Source organism: Phaenicophaeus curvirostris, chromosome 8 (assembly GCF_032191515.1).
Source record: "Phaenicophaeus curvirostris isolate KB17595 chromosome 8, BPBGC_Pcur_1.0, whole genome shotgun sequence".
In the NCBI taxonomy this organism is placed as follows: Eukaryota; Metazoa; Chordata; class Aves; order Cuculiformes; family Cuculidae; genus Phaenicophaeus; species Phaenicophaeus curvirostris.
Window position 1 is genome coordinate 31,349,597 of NC_091399.1, and position 20,107 is coordinate 31,369,703.

Genomic DNA, 20,107 nt, shown 5'->3' on the forward strand with positions numbered 1-20,107 from the left:
AAGGAAGATACAGATAATTTAGTAACCTGGCTAATTCTGAAACAGTTTTGAGAAAACACTTCAGATATCATCTAGGATAATGTTTGTTATAATAAAACACAGCATAGGAGAGGTCAGAGATCAGATCTCCTTGCACTGTAACTTGCTTCTGTAACAGACAGGATACTCAGAAGAAGGCAACTTTGATGGAGAAAGAGAGATAGATGACACTGTGACCAATGCCTCAGTGTCAAAGTCATGAGAAATGAAAGAAACAATATAATCAGTTTTGATGAGAATGAAAATAAGCCTTAAAACGCTTTGAAAAATTTTACAGAAACTGAATTAAATATTATGAAATAGTCAGTTTGACTGTGGTGCTCCCAGATGCTCTATGATTTAAAAAAATGATAAAGAAAGGAAAGGAAAGAAGAGAGGTTTTCCAAAATGATCAACAATAAAATAGTTCAAGTGGTATTGATTGGAAAACAGGAAATGAAAAAAATATTACATATTTTTTCCTTATAGAAATTCATGCCATTCTAGCAGATTACAGCTTATCGTCAGATAGCATGTTTAAACTTGTAGTGAATATCACCTTCTGAAAGCAAGCTATGTCTACATGTAATGCTTTAAGATGTAAAAGAAGATGGCTGGTATGAAACTATGTTCTTTTGTGTTAGAATGAGAGAAAAAAATACAATGGACATCTGAAGAGAAGAAAACTTGACTATGTGTTACCTATTAACATGAAAATAGGTTTACTTTTTTGGCTTTCAGGATGATTTGAGTAAATAACATGCAATCAGCTTACCCAACTGTGACATGATGAAGGTCTGTCTTAGAGAAGTTTAACTCAGCCTGTCTCTGGAACAAAAGCTGTAAAATTTCGTATTCATGTTGGCTGCAAACAGGGCTGCAGATGCTATTCCCAGCATACAGAATATAGTATGAAGCTGCTGTAAGGAATTCTATCCATGACCATTCTTGAAATACAACTGCCATCATTGTTATAATGGTAAGGTAAGTGTTGTCAGGAAGATCTGATGAAGTGTGTTCAGTTTCAGAGGTTTACTATCGTAACACATTACTTTTATCCAGTAGACTGTGATCATTGTTTACAGTCATTAAGGAGTACTTTTGAATGAAAGGAAGAAAATGTTCAAAGTCTAAAGATTTTGTTACTTCTAGTATATTTCCGCGTAATAACAGTTCCCAGAGAAGCACAATGTTTTGAATTGTCTGTTTGTGCACATGGGCTTCTGTTAAAGATGCATCTCTCTGATGTTTTCCAATAGCTGCTGCCAAAGTAAAGGCTATCATACATCCTAGCACATGAACGAGACTTCAAATTATAGTCAGCGACTTCTGAAACCGATCAAAAAAGGTGCCTTTCGTATGCTAGTAGTTAATGGGTGTTAACCACTACCAGATCATGGTCTTTGTAAATCTCTTGCTGTGATTCAGCATTATTTCAGGTACAGCTAATTTGTGACAACACAAAAGACAGATCTGCATTTAAAAAAAAAAAAAAAAAAGCATAAAAAATGGCCATAGGCTATTTAGAAGGGATTATGGAGCAACTACTCCATGGCCACCAGTTGCAGAAAAGAACTAACTTCCTTTCAGAGTTTTCAGATGGACTATGTCAGGAAATTTGTGCCATTATTTGACACAAACACATGTGTTGCCATTTAGGTGGCAGCTGAACTATGTGCAGCCATTCTCTCACCCCTCCCCAACCAGTGGGATGGAGGAGGGGTAATCAGAAAAGAAAATGGAAACTCATGGGTTGAGATAAAAACAGCTTAATAAAACAACAAAGAGAATGACGATACTGCTACTCTATTTCCAGAATCTAATTTGTTCCCCAGATGTTAAAAAATGAACATCGGTGCACTTTTTATTAGGTAAAGGAAAGACACATGAGATCAGAAAGAATTTTGACATGCAGTCCTCATTCACTTATACCATATGCGTGCTTAGTCAGTACTGAAGATTCTAGAGCTGATTGGGACTGGTAGGTATACAGGAACAATCAGTGTACTTTCCTGATGGTTCATGCTGACACTGGCAGTAGATATCAGGGGAGGTGGTTGTTGTACAGGAGCTTTGCAATCCATTCACGTCAACATTGGTTTTTTCTGATTTAACTTTCTAAAAAGCTGAGAGTTCTTTACTGATTATGTAACATAACTATATAAATTCATGATAGTTCTGAAGGAAGTCCAGCTCACTAAAAGAAGAGTTTGTATTTAACTGTGTTTCTCTGTGAAGATGAAAAATTTGAGATTTCAGAGACCACAGCTATTCTGCTTCATTATTGTCATAGCAACAAATGATCTTAAAGCACTGTATGCAACATCTATAGCCATGTGTAGTATAGTTCCAGCTACTAACTTGTTTTTGTTAATGGCAAGCATAAACTAGTCTCTGTACTCTTTGGAATTTAATTGATGAACAGCAAAACAAATGGTAATAGTTAATAAAATTGTGTTTTGCCATCTGTGTCCAGTAATGAGAAAATCTGAATTATAGGAATGAAAAATAAAGTTTTCTGCCAAATAGATCAATGCATCCCACTTCTTTGTCGGCATTAAATTAGATGTTATCTGTTGCTGTGCATTTCTCTTATTGGTTGCCTTGGCTAATGGGAATTTCAGTCAAGAAGAACATACAGGAATTCTGTTTGACCATGAGAAATATAATATCTTTTTCTTTCTATGAGCCTGTAGTATGAGTCTACAACGTTATTTGGTTTGAGTGCATCCAAGTCTCATTTATGGGAGGACAATTTTGCTCAGCTTTGCAGTGATATTAGCTGTTACAAAATCTTATCTATTTCTATAAAAGAAATCTAGATGATATGTGCAGTTTTATTCCTTAAAGCTCCAAAGGATTTCAAAATCATCTGGAGCTGATGGTAAATCTGGTGCTGCCACAGTATCTTGTAAGGATGATTACAACAGCAGAAATGTACACCTATGAAACGCTTATTTTTATCTCAGTTCATGTTCTGAGCAGTTTGTTCTCCTGAGAGTGAGGGTATATACTGTCTGTACTCTTAACAAAGATAAAAAGACCACCTACAATTAAAAAATAACATACTCAAACCAACTTTAATGCATTCTCTGGGACCCTAAAATATCAGTTATTCCTATAAGAGATGGTCCTCACACAGAACATACAAAAGTACCTTACGTTGATAAGTCAATTGCTTAAAGCATGCTAAAGATCTAGACCATTTCCTTAAGCATTAGAAAAGGATACAGACTACAGGGCAGTATGGAGATTATCCATTTCCACTCACAACAGACAAAGAAGACAATACTTCTGAGCATCCTGTTTGGAGTAGTAACCCTATTCTTGTTCTACTCATTACCTTTCAGATTTTGAAATATTAATTGTTTGGATTAGTGTCTATGCCCAGATCTTGATACCCTTCACTGTATTGCCAAAATATCTCCTGTTTTTCCAACAGAGTAGCATCAAACCCTGTTTTAGTCTTCGTTGGTTAATCTACAAAGTGCTCTTAATCAGTCATCTCTGACATTCCTATAAATTTTCAATCAGACATAACACTTTACTGGACATTTTTCATTCTCAGGAGGCAAATGAGAAACAAAAATTTTGAGGTCTTGAATCATTCAAACTGTGCAAAATTTCAGACCGCATTTCTAATTTTTCTCTTGAACACAGTGGACCAGGCTTTGAAGACCTCAACAGTCACAAAATAGGGCCTATTTCCCAAAATACTGGACTTCTTTTTAGTGTGTAACTATCCAAAGTAGGGCTTCAATATTCAAGGCTGCAGAATTCTGCAGCTTTCATAAATATAGAGAAGACTAGTCAATATTTTAATTCTAAGAAACTTAGATGTAAAAAAACCCCTACCTTTACCAATATGTAGCTGTTCTTAATGAACTGAGAAGCTGATTAAAAATATCATTATAGATATTAATGAATTATTATAATCCACCTTAATACACAAAATCTAAATGGAAAAGAAATAAATGTATTATAAAATCCTTAAGTCATTATATTTTAGAGAAAGTAAGTCCTCTGAAAATTTAACTAATTAAGACTTAGTGCAAAATTGGATGCAATTAATGGGAAATTAAAAATAAAAGAGAGAAAAACAATTCTGAATCTGTTTGGTTTGGGTTTGGTTTTTTTTGGTGGTTTTGATGTTTTGGTTTGGAGTGTTTTGTGCATACTTATGAAAATTCCTGAAATGGATGGTTTCTCTCTTTTGCATTTCTCCACATTGCACATTTGTTAGAACATCAGGTAAGATAGTTCAGAAAAACAAACACTCTCTGTAGAAAGGTATGTCCACAATTACAGGGAATTCTGAGTGAAAACTTTTAACTGTGGGCTTAAGGCTGAGTTTTTTCATTGAAATTGTCATGTAACTGGGACCTTTTCAATCTGCATTCATTTTCTCAGATTGTTCTCTGCTGCCACAGTATGGTGCTCAGCTGCTGTTTGAAAACATGAAAAAGAGGATCTTTATCAGAGCATGCAGTTCTTTTCATGTACCAGTATGACTGGCTGCATGTAAGATCTCTTTTAAAGGGTATTAAAAAGACTTTAAGCTGTATCATATGTTTCGTAAGAAATAAAAAAAAACCCAGTTTTCAATTAAGTACCAACTGCTTTACATTAAAAAGCCCCTGTCTTCTCATGTTGTTTATATGTTATTTTGCCATCAAAACAAAGATAAATATTGCTTTCAATATCAGCGGATAATAGCAGCACTTCAACAGAAGCTAGCATTTTCTAGAAATACACTCCTCCTTTTCACTACTATAATGATCTTCTAAAATAAAACACATTTGAATGTAACACGATGCTTTAAAATAAGGATAGCACTAGCCTACCTTGCATGTAATTTTGATGTCCTTCTTCATTGCACTATTGTTTGATTCAAAAATACTTTCCTAATGGTGCATAATAGGAAGGGCCATTAAAACCACACCGAGATCAAGAACAGATCACAGGCTACATACAGTGTCTCCCAGCTCTGTGTTCTACAAATCCATTAGGTTGTCATGAGCCTTAGTTCTTCTCAAATACCTATACTGAAACGCCTGGGGTGAACAGCAAAGATGCACTTAGACAGCTTGGGCCGCCTGAACTACCATTCTTTTGGTCCACACTGGGAGGCTGCCCAGATCGAGGTATTGAACTGACTATGTGGACAAAGACAGTTTGTTTCCTACTGGGATTATAGCAGTCACACTGAGCTGTCACACCCAACCAAGCAGCAGAAAATGCTGGGGACAGGAGTGAGTAAAATCTGCCTCTTATCTGAAATTTTCCATTGCCATAAAACAAGAATTCAAACCCTGAAATGCCTTCCTGCACTTGGGTGTTTTTTCAGGCATGTGAGGACAACTGACTAGATCATGAATGTTTCCTCTTCACACTGGAGCCTGGGCAAAACACGCATGCCAGCTTCTTTGGAAGTGTGGGTGTAGCAAATAGAGGCCACAAAAGATATAAGGACAGGGAAGACAAATTATAGACCAGAATATGAAGTTACACTAAATGGCACTGAGATGGGAATATTGAGTGCACGGAAGAGAAAATGACTACCCTATGTAGTCCTGGTATTTAAAAGGCCTAGCAGCTATTTTGGATTTTCCTTTCATAACTTCAAGAGATAAGGAGAATGAATGGGAAAGAACAAAACAGAATAAGTAACATAAGAGCAACAAACAAATGCCACAACTTCCTTCTTGTACTTAGCTTAGGAAAGTGTAAAGTAAATGCAAAGAAAAGAAGAGCTTAGATGTGAGGCAAAGAAAGGGCAAGCCACCAGATGAAGGATAAGTGGAGCAAAGATGAGCTGAAGAGCCTGACATGGAAATGGAAGAGCCACGAAGCAAAAGGTCAACCTGCATAGCTGTAGAATGTCCAGTGCAAACTTCAGAAAGGTCGCTGACTTTCCAAAGGCTGTGTGGCTATAGGATCAAAGGGTTCAACTTGGGACCTACACGTGAAAAGTTTGCATAGACAAACAGCACCACAGAGAATTCATTCACCATTCAAACCATTCAGGAGGTTTTCTTCTTATAAAGTGGATCATAACAGGTTTTCTGCAGGTGATTTCTTAACTCAATGGATTGTTTATGCTCGAAGCTTCTTTTCTGTGAAGTTTCAAGGACTATTTTCCTGAAAGTTTGTAATTGGATAAGGGCAGTTGTAAATAGTAAGCTGCAAAATTAACTTGAGAATTGAACATTTCTGAACATTTAAGATTTTTTTTACTCATAGTTCAATAAATACCAACCTATGCAAATATTTCTAGAAATTATTTTACTTTATAAAACAGTGTTCTTCCTGGAATTTAAGAAATAACCAGCTTATACATTTAGTAACCTTGCACAATGTTGGCTGTAAATGATTATTTTATTGAGTTTGTTTTTTCTAGAACTATCTATGGCTACCAACTTAAATAAATACCTTGTTTTTACCAGGAACAGTAGTATATATCCTATAGACAGATGGCAACTTTAAACAGTAACATAGTTTCACCTGTCTTTCCTTGTCTATGATTCCCACAAGCCAATTTATCTTCCAGAACTTCCTTTAAATTCTAACAATGAAATTTTCCTTAAAACTGATGGTATAGAATAGTTCCCTGTTATTTTTCACGTTATTTATATAATTTCCGTGGTAGCATACTGTGATATTATATACTATAAATTGTATTTTATTTCAGAAAGAACTGTTGTTGCTGTTATTTTTAGGTCCAACTCTGCTTCTGCTGATATCCAACCCAGCTAAGAAAATAGCCATAGGAACATTTAAAATCTCATATACAGTTTTAGGATGACATTCACATTATGAATGCTATGGGAACAGTAGTACTATATGAGTAAACAGATACACCACTGAATAAAGAGACTGTGCCCTGAACATACACATAGCTGCACTTTTACTTTCTAGAGAAATGAGAAGTTGGGTTTACTTTTTTTAAACATTATTCCTGTGGCCTTTTTCAGACCAAGTAAATTGCCGCAAATTGCATTTAGATGACATTTCAACCTAGTTGCAGACAGATCCATTGGAAAGTAAAGAATCTGATACCAACATGATTTCAAAGCTATGATACATCAGGCTGAAGCCTGTAACTTCTATTTTTTCAAAGACAAAGAGTATACTTTTCTTTTACAGGACTGTTATTACATAACCTAACACTGAACATAGAAATGGGAAATTTAACCTTAGAAAATTGTCTATTTTCTTTGCTTCATGCTTTAAGACAGTCATAACTGAGCAGTTAAAAATGGACCAGTAGATATCAGTAGAACTGATCAACTATTTTTACTGGAGTACCCAGTCATTTAGGCAGTAAATGAGGGATATTTGATCAATGAACCAGCAATGTGACATTTGGTGTGCAGTTTCAGTCTCAGGTCCTCACTCTGATCTCTCCAATATCAGTATAAATCAGGAGTTACTTTCATAAATTAAAATCATGTATCAAAGTGGTGTGGAGCCAGAGTGAAGTACCTTGTGTTCCAATCTGTTTCACTCAGTACCTCACATCTGAGTTAAGAGATTGGCTCACTTACAGAGCTCTACATTAGACATACTGCCTTCTTGTTTTAAAATATGTATGTTTAATATTTAATTTAAAAGAATTCCATATTCCAGTCTCTGTGTACTGGGGAAGTCCCTTTGAGGCTTGTGGTTTGTATGTGCAGTTTCAATACTCCTCAGGTGTAATTTGGAAGCACTGTTGTCTAACAGGGTGAAAGGAAGTGTCTCTCTCCAATTAATCTTGGTTCTCTTCTGAGTGAGTAATGAATATATTGCCAAGCCAGTGGTGATTTGTGAAGTGGACTGTAGGAGCTGAGCCAGGCTCACCAAGACTCAATTTATTAGACGCGATAATGGAATACTAGTAGAGGTACAGGGCTTATCAATTGTCCACACAGCTCAAGTGTACACAGCTAATTTCAACTACTGCCTCAAAATGATGATACACTCAAAAATTTTGCCAACTCTGAAATATTGGTTATAATGTTACACATTATTGCTACTGCACATGAGACTATATAAGGATCATTAAACAGGTACCGTAAATGTACCTTGAGCTTGTACTTACACACTCACAAAAAATATAAAAAAAATTTATCTTTGTATTATGCCATACAATATTGCCTAAGATATGCCAAGATGAGAGATACAACAATAATATGCAAAAAACTGATTTCACAATTTAAACATAGAATTTGAACTTAAGATCTGCTGAGACAAACCGTAGAAAGTCTGAAGTTACCTACGGACAACAGTAGAATGAAAACGGCTGTTTAAATTATACCTAAGTGACCATCATAGCTAGCTTGCAGAAGAGACTATTTTCAAGACAATTTGGCACATCTAGAATGTAGGATAGCTCTCTGAAGTAAAGAATATAAACATTAAAATGTCAGAAATAGAACAGCTAAGCTATCCATTCACATTGGCAATGGGAATATTTTCCATTTGGCTCTAAACCACTCCACCATTCTGCATCCTAATGACAATTACATGTCCCATACTGATATTTCACTTTCAATTTTCCTAGAATTAGTTGAAGTATTTAAGGAGTTAATGGAGGTATACTACTTTATTTAGAGAAAATATGAAATTAGATTAGAAATTAGATTGCCTTGAAAACATTACATGCAGCAAAATGTGCATTCAGAAAGCCTTCAGGAGTAATCATCTAAGTGTGGTTTCTTGTGACTTGCATTTTACTGTTCCACAACAAAGAAAAATTAAAAAAAAAATAAACCACACCAAAGAACAGTGATGAGAGTCTGTTGTCTCCAAGAGCCATAGTTCAAAACTTCATAACCTAGAAGAAGTGAAATTGTTTCAAACTGTTCTACATCCTCACGATCACAAACTGCTGCAAGGAGCAAAATTCCCCTGGAATGAACCAGAGGGTATCAGTGGCTACATGGCAGCCCGACAGATATGCTGCGCCCTTCTCCTAGCATGCTACCTTGCTTCAGCCCCACGCCCAGCATGAGGGCCTCAGAGTTTATCCTCAGACGACATCTCTAAGCTACCTTTCACCATGTGCTACCAGGGGTATCGTCTCTTCGCCAGGAATAGAGCTTTTAAGGGCCTCTTTATGCCAAGCTGATTCCTCTTATCTTACATAAGGGTCCAGAGCAGGGAAGGAGCTCACTTTCTTAGCTCTAAATCTATCCTAGATGGCACGCAATTCTCTAAAGTACAGTCAGCTTCTGCTTTGATGAAGCACTGTGCACTGAAGACTGAAGGATCCTGTTTTTCGCCATTTAAAGATGTATGACAGCAACAAAGCTCTATGTTAAATATTTAACTCGCAGAGAACTTATGGAAATTGTCTATTCAAGCTCAGCAAAGACATTGAATTACCAAGCTGTTCTAAGACAGTTGTGTGTGGAGAAAAGCCAGAAATGCTCTGAGATTTTAATGTTGCTTTCAAAGATTGCAGTGTGAGCCTGATACAGAAGCTTTTTATGTGGATCAGCATGGTAAGTTGCAAAAAAGTTACCATATCAATTTCTGCAAAACATACTGTGTGTGTAGATACAGATATAAAATCAGGACATATACACAGCACATTTCCTGCCACATTTTGAATGGCATCTGTTTGTTTAGTTTGCAGAAATATGAAAAATAATACTTCACAACAACTGGTAACACAATGTTAACAAGATTTAAGAGTATAGCTCTGTCAAAATGCAAATAAAAAGACTAATCCTTCTATCTCAGTGTTTTAATCAGTCAGATCAGGGTTTTGACAGATATGCAAATGTGACTGTTTCTACATTATTTTCAGAGTGAAAGGAAACAAATTCAGTTTCATTATAGAATTAATGACAACTGTCCTCTAAGATAAATAATTAAAACTCTACACACATTAAAATGATTGTGTATCTTCCTCCCACCTTCTCAAGACTTTACTTTTCATGTTTGTTTTTTTTTTAATACTCCTTTCCCTTACAATTGTTTGTCCCCCTAACTGGAATGGCTAACAATTAATGCCAGTTCAAGGATATGTAATATATTTAGAACAAGAACTGTACTTAACTGACTAAAGGGTTAAGAAACGCCTTCATTAATTCTGGTTTTACTCCTCCATAAGCTAAGTTTTTCCCTCAAGTTTTATGGCACCATAAGGATCTCAATGGCCTGCATTAGTGCTGGAATACTTTTATTTATTCCAGTGCAGGCGATATATACAATTTCCTTCTGATTTTCACAAAATACACTGGGATTCTTTGTAAAGCCAGAGCTACTGGGATCAGCAGCCTTCATGAGAATCACAGCTTTCTTTTTCTGACACGCACGCTACAAGTTCAGATCAAATCAAATCTCAGAGAAAAGATTAAGAGTGTGGTATAAGAGCACTATAATGTCTGAGAATGTAAAAGAAAACCCCAAAACACAGCCCGCCCACCCCACCCCCCTCCAAGATTTCAGCAATTATTTTTCAATCTGATGATTTCTGAGTTGATATGGGAGTGGCTGAGTCATGCTTTCCAAATCCTCAGGACAGGCAACATTTCAGAGATGGGTTATAGCAAAGTGAGTACATGTTCAGCCTTACCATTAACACTCCTTCCTGCACCAGGAGTTATCACATTTTATTTTCATGTAGCCACTAGGATCTATACTGAAACCACTAAATTCCTTTTAATTTCAAATCACCAAAACAGATATTTTGAGAGTAAGTAAATTCAGTAGTTTGTGTATTTTTTTGCATTATTTTACCAAGAAAAGCTATACTGTAGTTCCAAAGACACATATTTCTCCTGAACAGAAAAGCTCTTCCATGAGGACAAAAGAACAGAGTAGTCTAAAAATCAGATTTCTCCAATAAAGCTGTTTCATTTTCATCTTTTTATGTCTTTAGAGGTGAATTGATCCTACATGGGAATTTAGCATTATTTTGCATATCGCAAAGGAAGTATTTTATATGAAATTAAATTAGCATTTGTCTATATTTCACCATGTACGTATCCTACCTCATGTGTCATTGATAGCAGTAAAACAAATACGTGCATGTGTGGAGTTTAGCAGGGAAGATGAATTATACTCTATAAGCATTTAAGGGTAGACATTCATAATGAAGCTTGCTACTTGGGAAGCATGCGTGCTACTTACCACACTGAGACCTAGCAGTTCTCTGCGAAAGTATTCCATGTTCCTCCGTTGTAGGTTGTCAAGATAGTGCTGAAGGCGAGTATAGGTGTAGGGATAGCAGTAAGCAAATTGGTAGGTATCATCCTCTCGGTCAAAGCAAAAAGCAAATGACATGACATAGTTCTTCCTGTGGTCTGGGCAGCGATAGTAATACACATTTTTAGAGGGTATTCTTTGCCTAAAAGACAAAACCAACATATATATACATTGACATAAGAAATCTGAATAAAAAGGCTATGGGATATTAAAGTTTCCTCTAAAGGAAATGAAATGTAATAGTTTGAACAACTCAAGACCTGGCAAGCAAATGCTAGAGCCTGCATTTTGTAGCACTTGTGCAGATGACTTCCACATCAGGGATCCATACCACAAAAAAAAAACAACCCAGAACCCCACACCCCCTCACACCCTACCTAAAACTTCAGGTATGAAAAATAACCCAGTTTTAAATTAGAAAGCAGAGGAGAAAATGGAATTTGGGCTCATTCCAAACTGTATTACTGCCCTCCTCGAGAGTTCTGGCTTATAGCTGGCAAGATAAAAATGAATCTACATGATGGTAAATAATTATAATGAAGACATTTATGTCATTGTTATCAAGCTGGTATCTGTTTAAGGAATAATAAATGTCTGCCTGACATCTTTTATCCAGCTTCAATTATTCCATTATTTCTCAAAACAAAGGAGTAACATTTCAGAGGAGGGTCAAATCCTCGTTCTGCGGACTAGAAATGTTCAATATTTTTGTTTGTATTCTTTCTTTTTTTTGTGGATGGATTTTCTAGCTTTATTTAAGCAGGAGATTCTCTAGTCATGCCATGCACTTGCAATTTGATGTAACTTACTAGTCGTGTTTGACAACAAAACGCTGTGGTCCTGCAGACTCTAACTGATTCAATTACATAACATTATAAACAGGTCTCATCTAATGATTGGAGCAGATCTCAGCTAAACTAAGATCATGGTGAGGGAAAACATAATAAGAATTACAGACAGAGCATAGTAATGTGCCTCTTTGTAATAGTTCTGAGAAGCAGGTCTACTGCAGAGCATCAGTTTTGGCCTTTCATTGCTAATATGAAATAGAGGACAAAACCCTCTCATTATGCAGAAGTACGTGTTTGCCAATTAGCAGCAGTTAAAGAGACTGATCAGCAAGGCTCAGGAGTTACAAAGAGAAACAAAAAGGAATTGAGATGTTCCGGAAAAATTACCATAAAAAGCCAGTAATGCAGTTAATAAGACTTCAAATTAGAATTTATTTGCCCCTCTTATTGCCCTGTTTCTTGAATATTCAGGGCTTCAAGAATTTATTTCAATGCTTTTGGTTAAATAAGGCACTTGCTTATCACTAAGATCTGAAAAAGACTTTTAAGCCACAAATATGAAGGACAGAAAAACAATTCTTTTAATTTTTTCTTTAAAAGTATCAGTCAGGGAAAAATGCCACCAGCTGTCTGCATGCAGTACCCTAACCTAATAGGTTTCTCCAGTATCTTAACATATTTCTATCATTCCACCTTACTCTGGAGTGCTATAGGACATCCCTCATTTGATCTCAAATCAAGCAGATGATATGGCAGTGGGTAAATGTATTCTAGCTCCCAGTCCTCAAACCATAATGCAAGTTTAAACAGTATGTTGCTGAGTTGTTGAACTTTATTTGTTTCCAAATTAGCATGGGAGAAATAATAAAGGACAAGCTTCACTTTATGCTATAAAAATTTCATGTAAAATTATACCAATAGGAGGAAATTTAAGATTCCAGAAAGGCTAATGCTAATTGAAATTCATCTGCTGATAGTTAATGTTTAAATGACACATAGTTCTCCTTGGTTCAATAACTTTTTACTTTTAAGCAAGTTGAAGACAACTTTGTTAATGTATTAAAGGCACTTTTGATATTTCATTCCCTTTCCCCTTCATTATAGAAGCTAAGCATCTGTTTTATTATCCACTTTGACACATCACTTTATGGCTGCATTTGGCTATTATGGCTAATCTTGATGCTCAGGACATCTGGTATTGACATTTCACTATCTGGTGTCTGACACAACAGCAGAAACCATCCTCAGTTCGTAGGTTTAAATTCACCCTCTCAGGGCAGCAAGTGCCCAAACTCTTAATGCAAACCATATCTTCCAAAAAATAATTATAATAGTACTCCTGTCACTGCTAATCTATTTTTATCTCTCCTAGCACTTTGTCACTGCTAATCTATTTGTGAGTCATATAGAGAAAGAGAGTTAGTGTTTAGATACCAACAACACATCTTTACACACAGGAGCCTAATCAGATTGAGATCTTATCAGGGAATTAAAGAAAAAAAAAGAAAAAAAGGGAAAGGAAAAGAAAGAAGAGACACACAGTGCTCGATATCACCAACTGAGTTTTTGATAACGAAAAGACATTGCTCAGTTCTTGAATTAACCTTTGTGTCCTAGGCGCACTATTGTTTACTCTTTCCCTTTTTTGTTTTATGCCTTCTGGAAAAGGACACCCACACACTGTGGCAGCAGCTGCTCCTATTAATTTAAAGCTATTACAAAAATTAAAATTAAACCCAATTACTTTGGCTGGTTTATAGCCGAGGAACGGCTTAGTCTGATTGTTCCCTCTGGTTATGGACAAAAACAATATTCCTACCTACAGGCAGCTGCCAGTGGAATACTAATGCATCTAGGGCCTGGCAGGGACAGATTCAGAATGCTGAGTCTAACTGCATTTCTTACCAGAGAAAAATATCTTATCATGGATCTGCAGAAATGCACCAGCTTCTTACACTGTAAGTCACAATGAAGCTGATTTGTAGTTAGAGGTAGGAAAGCAAAATGATGGTAGAAAGCTTAATGCTCAGATTTGTCATTTTGCATTTCCAGGCAGCTCACACCAAGAAATGTACCCTGCTAATTGATACACAACTGCCTGAATTTTTCAGTGCTTCTGCGTGGTTATTTAAAGGAAAACCATTCCAATTCTAAGAAAAGCCAGAACGTGTAACATGCACACAGCTAATTTCCAGACTCTTTAAAAAATATATTTACATAAATGAAGCTTAATATTTTACATCATTTGGTAACAAGTTCAGACTTCCTAGTCTTAAAAGCAGAATTCTCTCTGTCAGAGGAAGAAGGAAGCAAAGAAACAAAGATTTTCTCTGAATATTGACTCTCACAGTCAAGCACTAGTCAGGGGCTTGAGTCAGTGGGTTTGAGTGTCTTCTATCTGACAAGGTAACACTCCCAACTCAGCAGATTTGTTACTCCAGCTGTAAATGTACATGTGCTGTCTGTTCCTATATGGGTGCTACGTTGCAGTCTGGAGTCAGGGCATTTAGTCTGTTTTGGTAACTTGCAATAAGATCAAATTTGTCAAGTCACTAAAAAGAAAATAAGACTTCATTTAGTCTCAAAAAAAATTATAACTTCAAACATGCTTTTTGCTACTACAACAGGCAGTGAGGCGTATGACACATAAGTGAGCTTTGAAAATTTTACCTTAACTATATTTCTATTTTGAAGATTATTTTAATTTCAGCTCTAGCTTGGCCATAATTATGATCTTAAATACAAATCTTATTGCCTGGTTTTTCCCTGCTACCTTATTTCCCATGAAAACTGGGGGAACAAATACTAGAGGGTGAAAGGGGTGATACTGCTTGGCATCTGTTCTTTAAGTTTTAAACTCATAATGGTGTTAATCAAATCCTTTTGTGGTATTACAACATAAGTAATTAGAAAATAACAATCTTTGGAGCACTTTTTTTGCATGACCAAAGCAGAGAGCTCTTACCCAGCCAAATTTCCAATGACTTTAATGAGCAGCCTAAACAGTTTTGGACTGCTTTTAATATGGCATTCACGAAGTAATTATTCAGTTCCTTGCGTCTACTGGATTGGGTTAGAGATATCTAAGTCACTAGGCTTCAAAGTACAATGATGTTCTTTGGAGGAAAAACAAAAAGCTGCAGATGCTGTAAAAGACCAATAGCCAAAAGAAAAATTAAGTGATCTTAAGACTTGTAGAGAAATGCCCAAGTGAATCTGATTGAAATTAGTGTTAGCTGTGATGACACACTGTGGTGATCAGTTTTAATTGCCATCAGTTTGCAGGTATAGGGATACAACTTAACAATTTTGCAAATTTCCAAGTTTGCTTACATAATTCAAAGGGGTTGGCCTGAGTTACCACCTCAGAGGAAATTAAACTGAAATTTTAAAGACATTTGAAGCACAAAACCTGATTCTGATTCAACTTTGGGAAATAACCTTCAGGTGTTTCTTGATGCTATCTAAAATACTAGATCTAGCAACTCTATCTCAGTATTGAAATTTTATTCTTTAAGCTGGATATCCCTATTTATTAACTGCAAAAATTCCAATGAACTTCGGAAAAAATATAAGCAAGTCAATCACACACTGCAAACTCCTCTTCTGGGAGGCAGCCCTTTCAATTTCAAGGCCTTACTGAATTATTTCTCTGTTAGTCTAAGCCATTATTTTTCTTCTTGCTTATTCTTGTTGACAAGTGGACATGACCATCTTCAAAACTCCTAGCTTACTTGTGACAAAATAAGTTTGTGGGTTTTTTCCTTGCACATAATTTTACATTTGATTCACAGAGCTTGGAGTAACAAGAATGTGTTATATGGTGTTATATTTTTCTTTTTTCAGATAACTGAATGAGGTTTTGCACAGCTGTTTCATATACTGCAAAATAATTACTCTTTTTATTCTTGCTTATATGTATCAGAATATTTTCAAATGTCCTTATCATTTTTAGCAGTCTGCTACACACCTGAAAGTTTTCAACCTCTACCAATACCTGGTTTCTTCTTCTTAAGTATAAAAATCCAAATATTCTGCAATTCAATGACTTTCATGCAAGTCAGGAAATCTACACAATAAATATACAGTTTTCAAGGGTTAATATTAACTGCAATAATTAAGTAACCTCTCTATAGATCGCTAGGGAATTCAAATAACAGTGAACTGTACAAAGATTGCTTGTAAACTCTCTGCATTCTTTACAACTTCAAGGAGAAAACACTGAGTTTTGTACTTTTTTTAAATCTAAAACTTTAATTAAATAATTAAGCAATGAGAAGGTACATTTAATTTTTTTGGCAGCATTTCTGCATATTAGATGTTTGTAATACACATGGTAAAACTTCATTGATACTAAGTACCTGCATCAGTGCAGGTCTAACCTGACATATATATTTTTTTTTATGAGACCTGCATAGCAGATGAATCAGTCCCATCAGCTGATACAAAGACAGCAAAAATATCCTGAAAGTACACTACTATTGTTTCAGTATTTGAAAGCCAAAACCTAGAATCAAATTTGAATGAGCAAATGTTATGAAAATAATTCTTAATGTTTCATACATGTTTGGATACATTCAGCAGGTGCTTGCTCAGAAAGGTTTTTAACAAGACTGTATCTTCAACACAGTGCAGTGCTCTGACAAGGAAAATTCAACAGTGAGGAGAAACAATAAATCAAAAATAGCAGTGGGAATTGTCCTTTGTCCTGTGTTTGCAGAATACCTTACAGAAATGTGATCCTTGCACACAGGCCAGCCTTCTAGGTTCTACAATAGTGCCAATAACAAAAATGTAATGAAACCATCCTACCTAAAACCACAGGCAACAAGTACAAGTCATTATTCCTAAAATGACAAGAAATGCTGAGGAGAGGTTGTATCATATGGGAAATACAGTGAAGCAGTATTGAAGGGGTCTTAGTAGCAGATCACGATTATGAGATATAAAGAAATTCTAAAAACCTCTTCCTAGGCTCTGCTGGCATCAACCTTCAATCCACCAGAACAAGCATAAAATTATGAAGGGAGGACTGCCAAATTATGAGCTGGCAAGAAATAATTTTAAAAATTACTGAATTACTTTTTAAGCAGTTACATAAAAGATAGGGTAACACTGTATTCCCTAAGTGTAGAGAAGTGCTGCTTCAGGTTCTCCAAATCTTGAAATGGTTTGGTGGGAAGAGGTTTCCGTCTGTGTTGCCCATCGCTCAGTCAGCTATCTTCCCTAAATATAAAATGAGTTCACAGAGGTCCAGATTTGACAAAAAACTTTAATATCTCTTAAGGGAGCTGTTATCTAGTAGCAAAATCCAAAATCTTTTGCCTGCAGCGGGTACAAGTGGGGTCTCCAGTGGACAAACAACTGATTTGCCTTCTTTTTCCCCTTCCTGCCTTCTGTGATACACAAAGCTACATTCCCTCCTCCATCTTTTGTTTATTCTGTCCAGTTGCTAAAGCTTATATTGTAGTGACTTTGCTCTGAAGCAGCAGTACCAATACTGCAATTATTCTACATAAACTCTCTTTTAAACTGCAGGGATAATGAATGGTGCTGATTTTTTTTCTGCTGTTGAAATATGATTTGCCTACTGACCACAGGTGTTCCAGCCATGTGTTGATTCAATAGCAATATCTCTATGCAGTGCTTATAAAGCAAAACAGAAAGAGAAGGGGAAAAGCTGACTTTCCACAAAAATAGTGGAATAAAAAAATCAAGCAGTACAGTTAGCCATACAAGCCTTGTGATTCCCTGAATACATCATAAATGCAAGAGAAGAATGCAGGAACTAGTATTTCTGTCCTGAAATGCAGTTACTGGGAAAATAAACAGCAGTCAACCAACAAGCACAAGGTTTAAAAAATCTTTTAAAAAAACACCAAACTGAATTATGAAAGGAGAATTTGTGATAAGAAGCACTAGGTAAGGAAAGGAGAGAGAGAATGTCTCAGCATCTCAGAATACCACACAGCTGCAGTTCCAAAGTTTGAAACATGCAGAAAAGAAGCACAAGGTTTTTGGCAGCAATTGAAAAAGAGTAGCCACAAATATGGTTAAAGAAACAGACAGATTTAAAAGAATTAAGTCAGCATGAATAATGTTATATTAAAAGAAGGTGAGGACAAGAAACACTCCACCTCAGCATATAAGTCTGAAAACCACATAGCAATACTTGTCCTAGCTTTGACCTGTACCAGACTCTGGCCATAAAAGAACAAGCCTACTGACAACTTCAGAAGACAGTTTGAATATACTGACATCAGAGAGAAAATAAGCATATAAAAACCAGAAGAAAACATACCACTGACTGGATCAGAAAGCGAGACACATTAGGAAACTGAAAGGAGGAGACAAGACTGGCACACCACAAGCATACCAGATTCAAGTTGGCCAGAAACAAGGTAATAGAATGACACTGAATAAATTACCTTTTAGGCCTTTCTTGTACCTACAATCTGTGGAAAAAAAACACATGCTTGAGAGAATCATGCACTGCACAAATTTTAGGAAAGGCCACTAAGTAAGAAATAGTTTATTCCTACTCAGAGTCTCTTTGAAATAAGTTTATTTCAATCAGTTTTTTTCTCTGACCACCAGTTTAAAGGTATTCCAAAGAATTTCACTAAGCAATTTACCTCTTAGCATAGTATTTCAGTTTTTTCATGTCCCCATTCTTCAGTATTTTAGTCTATTTCTCATTCCTGCCTCCACTGTAATCCGACATACAATCCTTCCAGATTATGTTGACTGGAAAACACTTACTTACAGAATCATACAGGCTATAAAACTGAGTCCTTGCAATGTTTGGAGCACGTGTTGGCCTGGGAATGGGGGACCAACCTCAATCCCAATTCAAGTCCCTGATCTGCATCACCAGTAGACCACTGGGTCAGCTCTAATAGACTCTTAGCCTCAATTACCTAATTAGCCTTTTCTTCACTCTCCTCTTCTCCCTTTCCCATCTGTTCATCTATTCCCACCACTCCCTGTTCTTCTGCAAGAATAATTTTTTAAATCTATGTTAACTTCATTTAGGTTGGTCTCAAGTGACTTCTCTTCTTTGCAAGAATAATTTATAAGTCTCATAAGAGTCCCAACTTGAGGGATTATTTCAGTAACATCTGATTTCTGAAATCCATGTTTAAAATGTTGATGATTTCACAGTCTAAATATAAAGGTGAGATTGCTAATTTATGTCATTTTGATGTGAATTTTAACTAACTACAAAAGAAAGGAGAATGGATATTAAATACGTTGCTATCAATTGTATCTTGGTTCATACTGAGCTGTCCTTAGTAAGATTTGAAACTCTCTGGAAGCCTTAGGTTTTCTAGAGTATATTATTCCTCATAAAGATCAGAGCATCTCTGATAGTAGATGATATATGAGCAGGATAAAGACAAAAGAAAACATGAAATTGTCATCATAGTTCAGACTTTGTTAGCTGGACAAACTAACCCATAATATTATACTTTATCCTATCTTCTGTCACCATGTTATGAAGACAGAGTTCGGTAATTCATTTTTAATGTCAGATTTCTTACACCTTCTAGCACCCTGTTCACATTTTCTACCATAACATTATCTCAAATGGCTTCTGTTATGGAGCTGCCAACAGCAATCTTCAGGTATTTTCCCCTTCAGTTAGAGGATAAGATTTTTGTGTTGTTTTCTCCACATATTAACTTCTCATTTATCAGGATTGAGACTTCTTTATCCATCTGAGTAACTTGTTTATATTACTCAGAAGTTTCTAACAGTGTGCTACAGGCTTAAGTTACTTAAGTAATTACATAATTTGTAAGTGTTACCACCTAATGCTTCACCTTTCTCCTCAGATCACTAATAAATTACTTAGCCTATGACCTGATAGGTAACTTTAAGGTACACAGCTGCTAGGCTTTTATGCGATGAAAACTGACCACTTAGCCCTCTGCCTTTTTGCTTCCTTGTTGGGTTTTTGATATATGATGATATTTGCCCTGTCACCATATGACTACTTAGGTTTTACAGCAGTGTCTTGTGACAGACAGATGTGTGAGTACCAGAACCTGCTTAAGCCTTTCCTATGAACCATGAGCCTGTGCCTAGTTCTCAGC

At 36.0% G+C, this 20,107-nt stretch overlaps 1 protein-coding gene across 3 annotated transcripts in view; it reads right to left on the reverse strand.

Moving 5' to 3' along the window:
• Positions 1–20,107, reverse strand: part of LOC138723714 (BEN domain-containing protein 5-like) — a 935,765-nt gene that overhangs the window by 552,463 nt on the left and 363,195 nt on the right. For all 3 annotated transcript variants that reach the window (XM_069863065.1, XM_069863064.1, XM_069863063.1), the window contains exon 5: positions 11,143–11,359. In XM_069863065.1, coding sequence (XP_069719166.1) covers positions 11,143–11,359 — 217 coding nt within the window. The remainder of the gene's footprint in view (positions 1–11,142; positions 11,360–20,107) is intronic.